Genomic DNA, 15,927 nt, shown 5'->3' with positions numbered 1-15,927 from the left:
CATTCGAGTGTTGTATTATTTTTTGTAAAGTTGTCCTTTCCTATTTTAATAAAGAAAGATGTATATAGTGCACATCTGGCTGTTTTTCTAGATCTACCAAAAAGATATTCACATGGACTATGATAACGTATAAAAAAAAAACAACAAAAAAAACAAAACAAAACAAAACAAAAGCACATTCTTGCGTTTATTCATTTCTATTTTTTTTGTTTTTTGTTTTTTTTGGTTTCGTTTTTTTGGTTTCGTTTTTTTTTTTTTGTATTTGTTCAGATGATATCGGCCGACAAAGGATTAACTGGACGTACTGGGAAAACGTTATGGACGTAGAAGGTTTATTTATCTAATCACTTCAAATGTTTTTTTCAAAAACATTTCTCTGACTGCAAGTCTTTCTACGATTTGATTTAGAAATTAATGACAGTCTAGTTGAAATTATCCCTTCCGATTAATACATGTACGGGATAGAAAAAATTTATGAGGAAACGCAAGACAGGGACGGGACAAGGATTTCACTCTGGGTTCGCCCTTAGGAATACGCGCCTGCAAGGTCATTGTTGGGGAAAGTGGATGCGATGAAAAGTATTATCATTTTATCAATTAATGCTCTGTAGTTTTTGTTTCTCGTCCATCCATCCGAACCTCAAGTTTTCACACGATAACTCAAACGCTTGGATCAGTTAAATTGAAATTGAGAAAGTGTATAAACGCATAATGCGAAGCTCCTTTTTTAAAAAATCAATTTTTCCTTTGAGAGTTATTGAAAATCATTCATAAAAGGTTGGTGTTTTGCTTATTCATTGCATGTGTGGCCTGATTGTTACTAGACAAATCAACTGCGGGGCACCACCATTGTCTCACAGACACAATGAGATTTCTAGCAGAGTGTTTTGCCTGTACAGTTGTGTCCATGTGGAGTGCAGGGATTCATTTTGTTTATTTTTTGTGTATTTGTTCTGTTATCTGACATGTGTATTAAAATTAATTACCAGAGGTTCGAAAGACTTATCTAAAGATCTGACTTATGTTGGCTATCTTTCATGTATTATTGTATATCTTATAGTTTAGGCCTAGGTTTTCTTGAGGCAGAGCGCTTGTCTTAGAAAATATGATAGGGTTAACTTTTTCATGTGCTGTATAAGTATACTGTTGTTCTAGTTCATATATAGAAATCACCTTTTTTTTTTTTTTGGTTTAAATACGGTGTTATCATCATCGATTCTGTTCAGACCTGTTACTACAAGTCTATGCACAGAGGGCTTGCTTCGACTATCAATGCAGGCGCACTAGTATATTCGTGGTCAAATACTAGCGGGCCTGCACATTTGATAATAGGAGCAAGTCCCTGTGGTCTGTCTATTGAGTAAATAAATGATTAAGCATAGCCATCTCCTCATAGCAGAAATTGAATCAGCAAAACGGTCTTTAATTAAAGTTGAGCAAACAAGAGTTGAATTTTCGTGGTTTCATGAAGATTAATGTTTGCCTATATTTTATTTAGCATGTTTGTTAGATGTTTCTCATCTGTTCTTTTCTTTAAATAAGTTAACCTATCACAATAATCTTTACATTGATTATTTAGGTGTGAAAATTGATTTTATCATTGAAAATTAATAAAATTGCATGGACTCTATCATTAATGGGTAGAGTAAATAAAACCAAGAATATAAATTTATTCGGCATTCAGACGAGTTTGATAACAACAGAATCATTTGCAATATTTAATAAGTTAGGTCCTTTGAAGGTATTCAAAGTTTCTGTAAGAAACTGACGACAGCTTTGAAATCAAATAAGTTTCCCACACAGCAATTGTAAATAATCCGTTCATTTGAAAAAGACAGCAAAATATTAATAAAGTTAAATCAACTATTCTTCAAATCACACGGCTGGCATTGTCATATATCAAGACAACGTTTTCGGACAAAGCCGATCTGTAGACATTGTGACGTCGAATTTAACAGTGGTTACTTGTCAGTTCCTTCTCAGGAGTTGGTGGAACGTACTGTTTGGCGCTGCATCAATTCACAATGCTGTTACATGCAGGATTAAAATGTTAGAACGAAATCATCAAACCAAGCTCCAACGCCCAACTGTATTTCCTTATGCTAGTCACGAATGGTAAGTTCTTTTCATTTGTTATCCTTCGTCTTTTTAATTGACATTGTTATGTCGAACCACAGGGTGTAGGAATTGGTCCATCCTTTGTATTTTCAGTAGAATCTACAGTTGTCGAAGTCGTTTCGGTTGTGTCACTAGGTAGGCGCATATCTCCCGAGAAACACTTTTTGTTGTCATGATATTATTCAATGAATAATCTTATCTTGTGTTGATTTTACTTATCAAAATGACGATAACAAAACTTTCTCGACTATACTGAATGACGATATACGTCGAAATTCTGTCATCTCTTAATATCTGGTGACTTAGTTTAAACGTGGTATACATGCACTATATGCACGAGGCTGATGCACTAGCCCTATCTTAACCTAGTATTTGTGTTTTACTAGTTTTGAATATAATATTCATCGCATGAACTTTTCAAATTTTATTTCTATTTTCCAACCTATCCTACTATACTGTATCACCCAGTAGTACTGTTAAACGTGTGCAGACCTGTTCTTTTTTATCTAAATAATTGTTACTAGCTGTGTGGTTACATTGGCCACATCTTATAGATTTCTGAGGAAATATGATTTATCGATGCAAAACTACATCAAAATATGATGCAAGATGCAAGTCTGAATAATACAAAAAATATTGATTTAAAAAAGATTTAAAACATGTAGAAATAATCTTAACTTTTTATGTAATGTTACAAGTGACATGTTTTATGCTTGTGTTTTGTACTTCAAAACCTCATTAAAAAATTCTTCTTTTATGTAATTAGTGCTCGGCGTAGAAGGCCTTTATAGTTGCGTGTTTTATCTGTATTATATAGTATCGTGAATAAATCTCGCCAAATCTAGACTTTCTAATAACGTTCACCGAGTAATAAAGAATAACAAACATTGTTTTTTTATTAAAGGGTAAATGAGCTGATTTCCAAGGTGCAAGCCAAAAAGCAAGCTTCAAAAACTGAAAAGGGACAGAAAAACAGAAAAGATCGATTATCTTTCATCACCGGGGAATACGTTTCAAAGTAAGATTTCAACCATGGATGCAGAGATTTTGGAAATGGAGTTCCAGAAAAAGGGGTTTAGGGCATCAGGCCTCTATTTGCCCATTTTTGACAAAAATTAACAAAATTGTTCAACACAAGGGAGAGGAGTTCCATCCTATGGAACCCCTCGATCCGACAATAAATTTATTTTGTGTCCAATATTCCGTTCTTTCTAGTTATGTAATGAGTGGTTAGAACTTTCTGATTCCGATTTTTTTCTCTCTACAACCAGAAATATTGTTCGAACCACCCCCTAAAAACGTCGGATATATAAGATACCCAAACATTTATAGCAAGAGTGGGAGGGGAAATGAAAATAAGAATCAACAAACAAACCAAAGAATACGAGTACAAGAATTTAAAATGACTTGTAAAGAAATAAAAACTGATCTTATTTATACACTCATATGATATGAATAAATTTTGCACCAGTCATATTTCATCTGCATGTACTTAAGCCCGTGACTATCTATATTTTTAGGGGGGGGTACATATTACTTTCGATAAGTTTTAGTGTCAGCATAGTTCATATAAAATCCCAACTAATCCCACTTTACATACATGTAACCTAATTCACCTGTAACCAAATAAAATCCAACCTATATCGTGTTTTTACAGTAGTCTAATATTAATTTGTATTTGAATACTAATCAAACTTTCAGTTTGATTTTGGTCAATATTACTGAGAGAAACGGTAAAAAGTTTTCTTTGTCCGGAACTGGCAATTGAAATCGGGCAACAATATTTATGTAAACTCTATTGTACTTTTACAATGTATTCATTTCACAACCAATTTATTACGTTCTGCGGTTCAATAAGTTAAATCAATACAATATTTGATAAAAAATGAATTTAATTGTGAACGTAACTACCAGTTTCTCATATCGATACTGACTCAAAGTGTCATATATATTACGTGGAATAGCATGAATGGAAATTATTCGTACAAAACCCTATGATACGAATTTACCGTAGAAGGAATGGCCACTTCAAATTCTCCACTGAGGAGAACAAAAATTGATGCCATTCCAGTTTTCAGGAGAAGTCATTCGACACTCGGTCAAGAATGGTAAGTTTTAAATCTAAACCACACACATTTAGAGGGATTCCATTGTATCCTTGAAGTCTCATTAATTTCACCAGGAAATGAAATTCTTGATTTATATATTTCGGTCATTGCTTTGTTCCGAATGACCGCTTTATCCATGTAGACGAAAAAGTATTAAGGAAAGTCAAGATTATCCACAATAGATGAATTTTTATCCTGGATGGTGTACGTTAGATAATAAAAGGTATATCACCATCCGAAATGGTTTGTAATAAAACCGGTATGACACTCAGTGTGATCTTTATTCTGATGCGTGTTTTTGTTTGTAATTGTGTTAATTGTGGCATTTTAATCTACTACAGTCAATATGATGTAACGTAAACTTATTCTTGTTTTCAAAACAGTTACTCACATTTTTTTTTCAGGAATAAATACCCAAGTTCAAAATGGCAAACAGAAAACAATGTCCGCTACAAAGTGATAGATTTTAATCGGATCCCTAAAGACAGTCCCCCTTTTCTTTTGACGAGACTGGATGAACGATACCACAATCCACAGTCAAAACAGATCTTCCACATCAGAAGAATAAATAATAAGGTGAGATTTCATTAAAAATACCTCCGTTAAATACAATATTTTTTAAGACATTAGAAATCTGAAACAATAAATAATTTTATCATTTTCCCATTGTCCAAGACCGTTTCTATTCACATTTTAACAAAAGATTAAAAAAAAAGAATAACTACCAAAAAGCAACAATGGAAATAAAACTTTAAGTCAGTTACCCTGATTGGAAGTAAAGTTAAATATTCGATTTTCTCTTTTGAATTGTGTTTTCGATCGAATTCATTACTTTCACTGCAAAGCTTAACAACAAAGTATATATTTGTCTTTATTTGTGATAAGGTTGAAGACAATGATAGAGGTTGTAGTTACTGTAACGATTATATATTCTGAGTAAATGCACTTCCAGTCTGCAAGACTGTGGAGGTTCAATGGGATCACACCTCCAGCATTGTTAGCCGTCTAATTAAACATAAAATAAATTTAACGTGTAACATAGGTCAATGTATTCTACATAGAAACGGAAGAAAAGTGTCCTTTTAAAACGAAAGTAATGTAAATGTGATGTTTGTTTTCCTCATTGTAGTCTTTTAATAATATTGTGATACCAAACCCATTTAAAAGATAAGTTAAATAGGTTGTTCAGTATGTATTGCCATGTTTTATCACCTTTTCCAGACACTTAAAAGTAACTACATACTTGCTTCCCCAAGTTTGTATAAATTTAAAAACGAATGAAGTACCAGAGTACTGTGCTAGCTTTTCTTACGCACCCTAATAAACTGGGGCAACAAAAAATGACTTGATATATTCTCCCATGTTTTTAATCTTCAAATTCATTAAAGCGAGATTTTTTTTCAAAAACAAATAAAAATAAATTGTTACAACTAACAAACAAATATCAAAACAAAATCAAAAGCAAACCAATAAACAAAACAAAAACAAAAAATAACAAGAAACAAAAACAAACAATACAAACAAAAACAAATAATACAAACAAAAACAAACAATATAAAAAAAAAACAAAACAATAACTAAGCAAAAGCATAAACATAAACATAAACATAAAAAACACGATCACTATGCCCTTGCTTTTCTATAATTAACAATTTGAATGCAGACAGTGACCTAGGTCTAGACGGTTTAGGTCAATGTATTCAACTTATTTTTTAACGAAACTTGATACGAAAGTTGAAATTCAAACCAATATACTTTCAATTGATTTTATTATTTTGAATACTAATAGTTATATGATTGAGTGCCTTAGAGATAAAATACAGTAGTTATTCCTTTCCTACCAAGGAATTCAAAAGAATGAAAATAATGAAAACAATTCGCTGTTGAGAATGTATATTTTGTTTACTCATTTGAATCATGTTTATCAGGTATAAGTTCGCTTTCAGTGTAAGGATAGACTTCATTCTTAAATTAATCACGTGAGTTGTGAATGAAAAAAAATGCATAAGTACAATTAAATCTGAACTTAGTCTACGAGTTTCTCTGTATTAATATTTTACATATATCGACATTGTTTACTATTCATTATCCAGTTGCTCTATAGAGACCGTGTACAGATAGATGGTTATTGAATCAATAATTGACAGTAATAATACTAATTTAAAAGAACACGTATGTTACAGAGATACTTGTAGCATACATATATTACAGAAATACTGGTAACTTGTATATATTACGGATACTTGTAGCACACATGTATTACAGAGATATATGGCAAGTGGACAAAATGAGCATTTTCTAATATTAAAAAAATGATTTTTTAATATTACAAATTCATTTTCTAATATTATAAATTGGATTTCTTATATCAGATATCTTATATACCCTTTTTTAATATTAAAAAACTCATTTTTTAATATTAAAAATTCAATTGAATTTCTAATATTAAAAAACTATTTTTGAATATTAGAAATTGATTTTCTAATATTAGAAAATAGATTTGTCATATTCAGTTACGATTTTTTAATATTAGAAAATCATTTTGTAATATTAAAAAATGTGACTGATCTTCTAATATTACAAATTTATTTTCTAATGTAATAAATTCATTTTCTAATATTACAAATTCAATTTGTAATATTACAAAATGTGTGATATTTTATAATATTACTAAATCAGGAATTTGTAATATTAGAAAATAAATATTTAATATTACAAATTGAATTTCTAATATCAAAAAATCTTTTCTAATATTAAAAAAATGATTTTGTAATATTAGAAATTCATTTTCTAATATTACAAAATATTGATTTTTGTCCACTTTGGCTTGCTATAGAGATACTTGTAGCACACATATATTACAGAGATACTTATAGCACACATATATTACAGAGATACTTGTAGCATACATATATTACAGAGATACTTGTAGCATACATACATTACAGAGATACTTGTCTAAATTAAATCCAACAATGTTCAACACGTGTAGTCTACAATTTTGACATCCATTAAATTCCATGGAACAGTAATCAAGAGACCATAGATTAGAGCAGAAATCCAAAGAAAATAATCCAAGGATAAAGACTTGACGTGGAAAAACAGACATACACCAAAAAATAACATGAAATAAACAACATAACACATACAAAGAAACGAAATCAAATGAGAACTCGGACTCCACCCAAATCAGTGAGCATGGACTAGATGCATCGGTAGGGTAAGCGCCCTATGTAATGTTTTGATGTAATATAAACGAGCGCGACTTCTTCTACGAAAGCATTGCTTTTGATATTGTCGTTCTCGTTTGTGTGTGACATATAGAAAACACAGACAGGACTTTACATTTAGTTGTCTTTCTTGTTTTGTTTTAGCCTGTTTGCAGTGTTCATACGTGGAAAAATTACCCGGATAAGGGAGATATGAAAACCCTGAACAAAACAATTTACGCATCGTCATTTGAACAACCAACATCTCCAGAGCCCCGTACAATAATTAGAGGTCAAGAAAAACTAGTACAAGCTGATGGTATTGGTAAGTTACATAAAACTGGAACAGTCTGATGGTATTGACAAGTTAAATAAAACTGGTACAGGCTGGTGGTATTGGTAAGTTACATAAAACTGGAACAGTCTGATGGTATTGACAAGTTAAATAAAACTGGTACAAGCTGATGGTATTGGTAAGTTACATAAAACTGGAACAGTCTGATGGTATTGACAAGTTAAATAAAACTGGTACAGGCTGGTGGTATTGACAAGTTAAATAAAACTAGTACAAGCTGATGGTATTGGTAAGTTACATAAAACTGGAACAGTCTGATGGTATTGACAAGTTAAATAAAACTGGTACAGGCTGGTGGTATTGACAAGTTAAATAAAACTGGAACAGACTGATGGTATTGACAAGTTAAATAAAACTGGAACAGACTGATGGTATTGACAAGTTAAATAAAACTGGTACAGGCTGGTGGTATTGGTAATTTAACTAAAACTGGTACAGGCTGATAGTATAAGTTAAATGATATAGATACAGACTGATGGTATTGACAGCAGGGATGGCTCGACATTCATAAAGCGGGGGTTTACAAATGTTCAACCAACAAAGGTGGGTTAACCCCCGGAACTTCTTGAATCATCAAATGTTGGTAGGTTATATCGCCTCTTATTTCACTCCGTTAATCAGTCCCAGTCATGTAAAAACAATTTAATTTTCCAACCTCTGATTCGATTCAATTTAGTTATTTGAAGTCAAGACGTAGAACTATCATCAACATAAATACATATAAATATACTGTTGCTATTCTTTTTGAAAACAGAAATAGCTTCATAGGAATACTGCAGAGAGATTTTGTTCGATTTTAGCGGGACGGAGAGAGAGTATTGTATCGACTCGTCCCGAGCGAGATGCACTTAATTATGAGATTTATGCGTTTTCTTTGTTGGTCGCAATATCAATGTTATACAATATGTTGTTTGGTAAAGTATTCTCACTACTTCACACAAGAATATTATGAAGTAGTTTTACGTTTGTAATACTTATGTTGTAGTACCGTTTAACCAACCAGAAGATAAGTGCAATGTGAAAGAAGAAATGTTCCTACCCGTCTGTGATACTGTAAGTACCAACCTACTAATCACGGACACCTTGATAAAAGTTTTGGGAAATTACAGACATTCAATACAGAATCACTAAAGATCTCCCTTTCTATCTAGCATTTAGTTAAAGACAAAGATTTGCCAATATATATATTTTTATTGCAGTGAAATAAAAAAATTCAACATGAATCGTCCTCAAAAAGTAAAAGAAAGTAAACGACTATAGAAATAATATTAACATCCTTTGGTGACAGTGTCAGTGAGGACAATTGTTAAAAATACAATTGTAACATACTTTCCAAAACAATTTTTTCTTTGAAATATTTTTCAATTATCTTTTAAAGAAATAAAAATTATAACAGTTAAACCTCCATTGATTTAATAGCATTTCTCCTACAACTGAAAAGAGATTAAAGATCAAGTCGGTATCTAGGACATTCCTTAGTAAATTGTTTTCATTCATAGTTTTAATAATAAATTAATTAAATTTAGCGCTGAAACATTGCTAAATGCATCTTTTTATGTCTTTAACACACAAGCACAAGTCAAACTAAGAGAAAAAAGGTTTTAATACTTCTATATAACATTAACAACAAAAGTGTAAACAACATAACTCAGAAAAATCTACAGCTGTCAGAACAAGATTTGAAGTCTGAAATTCATGAAGTCATGTTCCTTAATGTATTATACAGTGCAAGCTAGCATTAATTTTCTTGAAAAAATAAATGCCATTTCTTTAAATTTAGTTGAATTGAGATGTGTTATGCACGATCCAGCTAAATACCGACATCAATAAACATAAAATATTGAAAGTTTCATTCAAATCTGGCAATTTGTCACAAATGATTGCTAGCTTACACTGCACTAGATATTTAGGCTACAACATACTTGCATTTCCCAACAATATTGTTCTGGTAAAACTCTGCGTTTATCTAAATAAATTATGTTAACACATCTGTTGTTTGCAAAATATGGCTGTAGTGACATGTTTTGTGAAGGATTGAAACATGCGTATATCTAGAATACTGTATAAAGAAGCATTAAGCAAAGTTTTCAGGAACATTATAATTACATTAATTACAGTCTTAACATCTTGACTAAATTTATCTTGGCAATTAATGTCCTAGATTTTGACTTTAGCATAACTTTAAGATACCCCTACACACCAAATCAGAAAAACGTGAACAAACTGGCAGTCTCAAACATAACTAGACCATGCATCTTTTGGGCGTTATTGTGCGCATTTAAGTACAGGTCTGCCTTACAACAAGACAGAAGCTTAATTATGATTAGTGATTCACGCATATCCTAATCCGAAAATTCCTTCAGTACGCCTCCTAGCAAACTGTATTTGACAACAAGAGCACAAATGAAAGTTGGTCAGTGGAGATATTTAAAACACTTAAAATTTGGTAACGTTCTACTATAGAGAAGTGCGGGAAAAATTCCCGCCATAATTTTACACTAGAACCAGTCTCGATTTTTCACGATATATAGCAGATCAAAGGGAATGAACGCAGGAAGAGATGTCTTAGAACCTAACAAATGTGTTGGAACAGTTTCATAATTTTCTTCAGATGAGATTTTGAGACAGTCCATGCTTATTGAAATTTGATTCTTATTTATAAGATGTATTGTTTTCATATATGTATTATTATGTTAGTTGAATTTCTGCATCAACATGTAAATGTTTCATAAATAACTTGTTTCCTTTTAATTATTCGTTTTGTGTTGTATTATTGTGTTTTCTCATTAATTAAGATCCGAATACCATCAGCACCAAATCCACACAGATATCTATTGAGGAAAAGAAAAGTGCCTGCTCCACATCAACGTAAGTTTAAGGCGATTAGACATTGAAATTAAAACAAGTCTCAAAATGGATTTTTTTTCGTTTCATAATTATCGGACTTACGGTAGGATTAAGATTTATTTGTCGCCATAAGCTGTAACAGTGCGGAGTCATGGAGCGGACCCGGGGTAAACCACCCCATACATTGGGATTTTCAAAAATTCTGCCCCCCCCCCCCCCAAAAAAAAGAAAAATATTGCCTCGCTTCCCTTGGCCTTTAATTCTGATAACGACTCCAGATATCTGTACAACACTTGGTTGGAATTCAAACTTTATACAGTTTGTTAAAATTGTTTGAAAGTCTGTGTGAAAGTCTGATTTCAAAATATTGGATTTGTTTTTATTGACAACATGTCTGTGCCGTGATCGCGTTTTTCAACAGGCGATCGCATTGCAGTGGGAACAAATTGAGCTCCCCTAATAGCTGACATATTCTGTCACTCTTGTGAGGCTAACTTTATAGCTGACTTGATACAAAAGGGGGCATCGTTTAGCCAGATTCTTCGATCCGATCTCAGTTATATAGATGACGTATTGTCAACTCTCCTTTCTTCTGTGACAACATTCCTTCAGCCCCTGCGAATGGAGTTTTCATATCACAACTCATACGTTATGCCAGAGCTTGCCGTAACTATGCAAACTTTTTGTATTGCGCTAGACTTCTTACAATTAGGCTTCTGGAACAGGGTTATGTTGTTATTGTTACGATGTATCCATCTGCGCTATTAGAACCGATTTGTCCACCGTGTCATAGTTTTCCTTTCCTCTATCCAAGACGTGATATTTCATGAGCAAATCGTTGGTAGTTTCTAGACAGTAGACGGTGCTTACTCTACCGGTACTATCGTTTTTAGTAGAGTCCAGGTTTCTCGTTTACTTTTGTTTCTATGTTTGTGTTATTTTTGGTTATTTCATGTTCTTAGTTGCGTATATCTGTTTTCCCTATATGTCTACCTAGGAAAAAACACACCAAATCTATGCAAACAAATTTAAAAAGTTTGCATAAAAATGCACATCCCCGTAATCCACTAATACATTTAGGAATTATCCTCCCCCTGGGCCGTATCGTAAAAGACATGCACTCGCGGACACTTGTGGCATGGATAGTTCCGATGACACCCATTTTTAATCGATAACCATTATTTCTATTTGATCCGTTTGTGTCATTAAATCCCTTTTCCTCCAGTAGTAGTCTAGGCGTCTTTGCTAACTAAGAGTTACGGTCGAGGGGGCAGGACCCTGGCTATAGCGAAGATGTAGTCTAAGGAACTGGTTTATTTTCTGTTATATCTTCAATAATTAGGCTTAGAAACACACAAATAAGATAAAGAATCAAACAGAAATACTTTTAGTTGAGGAAAATGGGGCAGCGACCAGGACTATCCATGCCACTAATGTCTATACATACACTTCGATAACAGTCTTATCTTTGTGAAGATGTTAAAAATGCGTTAAAGCGCAAGTGCTTGACATTAGGTTTTGATTCCAGTTCCTCTATGCCTGATTTGTTTAGGGTCTCATTTATTTTGTAGCTATGGGTATATTTTACCCCGAAAGTCCAGTGCCTGATCTGCCCCCAGAAAGACCACAGACTAAGTGTGAGAAAATAAGCGTTTCAACTCTCTGTGGTCAGGAGTTCACAAGGAGGAGGTACATACCGCAACCAAGAGGAAACTTCGAACCTGGCAGTAAGTTATCAAAATAAATAAACAAAGAGAGGAAAAATAATATGCTAAAGTAAAAAAAAATAAAAATATTTCATGCACTTTAAAACAAATGGAAACATATGTTTAGGACTGGTATTGAAATTCATGTTTTGCATATAAAAATACGTGAAAGCATGAAAATCACACCATCACATACCATTTTTATATGAAGCACATGACATTTAGTTACCACATAATTTTTATTTACATGTTGTTTTCATTAGTTAATAAGGATGTGTTTTCGTATGCATTTCATAATGGTTCTATACATATGTTTTTTTTTGGTAAATTAAAAAAAAGATATCTTACAGTTTTTCCGGTGTATCAGCTCATTTTATATGAAATGATGCGATTCGATAATTTTTAATAGCTTCTAACATGTAGCTGTGCTTTTTATTTAAGAAGTCTATGCACTTATATTTTATGTTTTCGAATCATCATTCCCCAGGATTCTTGTAATTGAAAATGGGAATGGAAGAATAGAAATCTGACTATTTTGTGTTTCAGCATTTGATGGGGGAGCTCCAATGTTACAGACTAATAGACTAGATGAGAAGTATCTACCACTAGTGAAGGTTCCACCAATTATTTAGCACTATTTGTTAGATAACATTTTTGATAGCTTACATTTAATGTTATTTGTTAGTTAAATAAATCACAACTGTTCCAAAGATGTCTCTTGCTTATGTTTGTAATTATTGGATATGATCTGATTACTTCGGAGTTTGATTGTTGTAGGAATGTATTTAAACAGTTAAGTTCAAGATACAAAAGTGAAAAAAAAACACTTGTTATATCTTATGTCTGTGAACCAAAACAGGTATGTACTGAATGAATGGTTCAGGTGAAATTCGTTTCAGGTCTTCCCATATCACTGGGGTCTTTTGAAAGTAGTTTAACGTGCCCTTTTAACCTGAAATTCTCCGGGAATATTTGAGAAAATGCTTCTTCTTTGATAATTTTACAGGAAGAGAGGAAAAACAAAGAGTAAAATGTGAAGCCTGATTTGTACATAAATAGTCGAGTATATAAGACTCGTGTAGTGCATGAAAGGGAACCAGTTTGATTACTCCTCATCTGAACTAGAATCACTTTTATCCTCCTCGGGTACATCCGTCATTGTTTCTACATCTGATATTTCTGGATTGTCTGTACTAGTTTGAACTTCAGTCTTATCCACCTCCGACAAGGTAGCTACATCTGTAGGTTTCTTTATAATCGTAGACAAACGTTTACGTATTTTTATGCTGTTGTTTTCTTGATAAATGTTACCTTTCTTCTCCCTTAAAATTTGTCTTAGATATCCCCAATCTTTACCACTGACCGGGGACAACTTAATTCCTGTGTTGTGCAGGTATCTTAGGCCGTCTCTATTCTCCATAAAGTCTTCTTCGTCTTCCTCTATGTTTATCAAACGAACCATTTTCAAATCAACGTCGACAGTTTTTTCTGCTTCCTTAAACGACGAAATAAGATCACAAAATGCATTAGCGAAAGCAAAGGAAGGAGATGCATTCCCAATGAGCTCAAGTTGTAATACGGAACTCTCTGACACATATGGGTCATTTGATATCCATTCTAGAAACTTTTCATCCGCTCTTAAATTATCTTCCTCAGTGGAATGGAATATTTGAATGATCGTGGTACTCCCTTCATCGACAGTAGCAAAGCATACAAGGACGGTTTCATCGATAGGGTGTTCTCTAATACCGGAACACCACAGAACGTAGAATTCTTTCCTATAAAGATGGTGTTCGTCTTCCATATCTTCTCAAATGCCTAAAACTAATAATAAGAAAAGCTAAGTCAGAGTAAGGTGTATTAAGCCGTATTGTATTTTTCGGTATAGTCAGTTTGAAGATATCATGTTGTTGCCTCCTACATTTTTTCTGTGGTTATATTACCCAATATAAGCAGACTGGTCGATTGCCTCAAACCAAAGTATATTATTGTTAAGTGTAAAAATACTCAGACTAGAAGCTATTTAAGTTATAGCTAATTAAAGGCATTTAGAAAATGATAATTAAGTGATTTTATCTTTTAAAGATTTTACCAACACGACAATCGTGACATTGAGAACGAGTTAGTGTTACCGGTTACAAAAGAGCAACATTTGAAATGAAACCATTAACTCAACAGGTTTCTTTCACGTCCAGGTTGTAATGTTTTTTTGTTTTTGTTTTTGTTTTTAATTTTAAAAAGGCGTTTTAACAATGATAGCTATGAATACAAATTCTATTCTGTCTTTCATCTCTTTTTTTCTTGTACATGCACTTTTAAAATAAAAAAAAAAGATAAATAAAAAGGAACAAAACAAAACAGATGGGATACCTATATCGTTAAATATGTGCATTACAAAATTTCTTTAAAAGAAAATCTATTATAAGAAGAAAATGTAATTCTTTCAATCTAAATAATGGATGTCTGATATTCTATTTAACATTCGAAGTTACAAAATGTTCACATGTACTTCAATTTTCTTGGCCTTAGTTAATATTTTTGTTATTGGATATTTTTTTTTTATTATTCATACGCTCAATCCTAATTTGATAAGTACCATAGTATTTTAATGTATTGTTGTAAGTTCTTCTAACTCGTACATCTTAAATAACAATTACGTTTATCACACGTAAAATACAATTGACAAGTACATGTGTATTAAAACGTTAGTTTCGCTGAACTTAATTCGGTCTACGGGTCCTATTAATCGTTTCATTGTGAAGTCATTAACCTCCATTAAGATAAATGAACCGGAGATGCGTGCAAGCAAATAATTTTATTTTAACAATAATAAGAACGAAACTTAAAGAAGGAAATAAATTACTCACCAATGAACGTGTGCTGTACTTGTGCTGTAAGCAGATTAAACACACTTGTCCTGTTTATATTAATAACATGGCCTCCAACTTTTACCAGTCGATTATTTGTGAATGCTTAACATATCAGTTAACGGTATACAACAATTGTACTCAATGTTGACACTGAAAAACATGTAAACATTTGTTATATTGTCATGCATATAATAAGTGTTTGAACTACGAGGTAAGGAAAACGAACATTAAACGAAAATTATGACGTGTAACAGTTGGTTACCGGATTGAGTCTAAAAATACAAATATAGAGCAGTATAACTTTCCGTGATCAATTGTATGTGTAAGTAAAGAAGTCAGACGTCTCCATTTATGGTTCATTCACCGTATACTTAAAACAGACAAACTATTGGCACCTCACCATGTAAAAAGCAGTTATACTCCAGCATCCCTGTCTGTTACATAATAAATGACTTTAGTGAATGATTTATCTAGACATTAAATGTCAATCGAGCACAAACATGTTGATGCATCACCGTTTTACTTTACTTTGCAGTGCAGTAAGATTATATAGTGCATGTCTTGATAATGTGTAGTCGTACTTAGTAACACTTGGTCAAACTTATTTAGATATTATACTTCCAAGACCATGGTCAAACTAAAATGGTAAAACAATCAGTAAAATGTTGCTTCTTACAGATAATCGATTCTATGCACCATCTCAATAGTTCTAGT

At 32.5% G+C, this 15,927-nt stretch overlaps 2 protein-coding genes across 5 annotated transcripts; one reads left to right on the top strand and one right to left on the bottom strand.

The window, feature by feature from the left end:
• Positions 1 to 1,880: 1,880 nt before the first annotated feature.
• On the top strand, positions 1,881 to 13,053 carry LOC148615583 (uncharacterized). 3 transcript variants are annotated; one of them, XM_088581954.1, is made up of 8 exons: positions 1,881 to 2,115; positions 3,023 to 3,136; positions 4,631 to 4,802; positions 7,601 to 7,760; positions 8,776 to 8,843; positions 10,586 to 10,658; positions 12,209 to 12,364; positions 12,890 to 13,053. In XM_088581954.1, exons 1-8 carry the CDS (start codon positions 2,048 to 2,050, stop codon positions 12,973 to 12,975), a joined length of 897 nt encoding a protein of 298 aa, XP_088438080.1. In that variant the 5' UTR covers positions 1,881 to 2,047; the 3' UTR covers positions 12,976 to 13,053. The 3 variants fall into 3 exon arrangements, with proteins under 3 accessions (XP_088438080.1, XP_088438081.1, XP_088438082.1); XM_088581955.1 differs by lacking the exons at positions 1,881 to 2,115; positions 3,023 to 3,136 and adding an exon at positions 3,881 to 4,226; XM_088581956.1 differs by lacking the exons at positions 1,881 to 2,115; positions 3,023 to 3,136 and adding an exon at positions 4,364 to 4,449.
• A 317-nt stretch (positions 13,054 to 13,370) lies between these two features.
• On the bottom strand, positions 13,371 to 15,767 carry LOC148615582 (uncharacterized). 2 transcript variants are annotated; one of them, XM_088581957.1, is made up of 3 exons: positions 15,614 to 15,767; positions 15,211 to 15,363; positions 13,371 to 14,167 (listed from the first exon to the last, which is right to left on the bottom strand). In XM_088581957.1, the coding sequence occupies exon 3, from the start codon at positions 14,145 to 14,147 to the stop codon at positions 13,449 to 13,451; it is 699 nt and encodes a 232-aa protein (XP_088438083.1). In that variant the 5' UTR covers positions 14,148 to 14,167; positions 15,211 to 15,363; positions 15,614 to 15,767; the 3' UTR covers positions 13,371 to 13,448. The 2 variants fall into 2 exon arrangements, with proteins under 2 accessions (XP_088438083.1, XP_088438084.1); XM_088581958.1 differs by lacking the exon at positions 15,614 to 15,767 and adding an exon at positions 15,476 to 15,530.
• Positions 15,768 to 15,927: the final 160 nt, after the last annotated feature.

Source organism: Perna viridis, chromosome 5 (assembly GCF_037379345.1).
Source record: "Perna viridis isolate PV_CMFRI_1.1 ecotype Kerala chromosome 5, ASM3737934v1, whole genome shotgun sequence".
Taxonomy (NCBI): domain Eukaryota; kingdom Metazoa; phylum Mollusca; class Bivalvia; order Mytilida; family Mytilidae; genus Perna; species Perna viridis.
The sequence above is the reverse complement of the archived record's forward strand: the minus strand, read 5'-3'. Positions and strand labels throughout refer to the sequence as shown.

What these genes read in the sequence shown, in the direction of transcription:
- LOC148615582 (XM_088581957.1), bottom strand. Translation starts at nt 14,147, where the DNA reads ATGGAAGACGAACACCATCTTTATAGGAAAGAATTCTACGTTCTGTGG.
- LOC148615583 (XM_088581954.1), top strand. Translation starts at nt 2,048, where the DNA reads ATGTTAGAACGAAATCATCAAACCAAGCTCCAACGCCCAACTGTATTT. An exon ending in TCCTACCCGTCTGTGATACT is followed by an intron (nt 8,844 to 10,585) that starts GTAAGTACCAAC and finishes TCATTAATTAAG; the next exon opens with ATCCGAATACCATCAGCACC. An exon ending in AGTGCCTGCTCCACATCAAC is followed by an intron (nt 10,659 to 12,208) that starts GTAAGTTTAAGG and finishes TTTATTTTGTAG; the next exon opens with CTATGGGTATATTTTACCCC.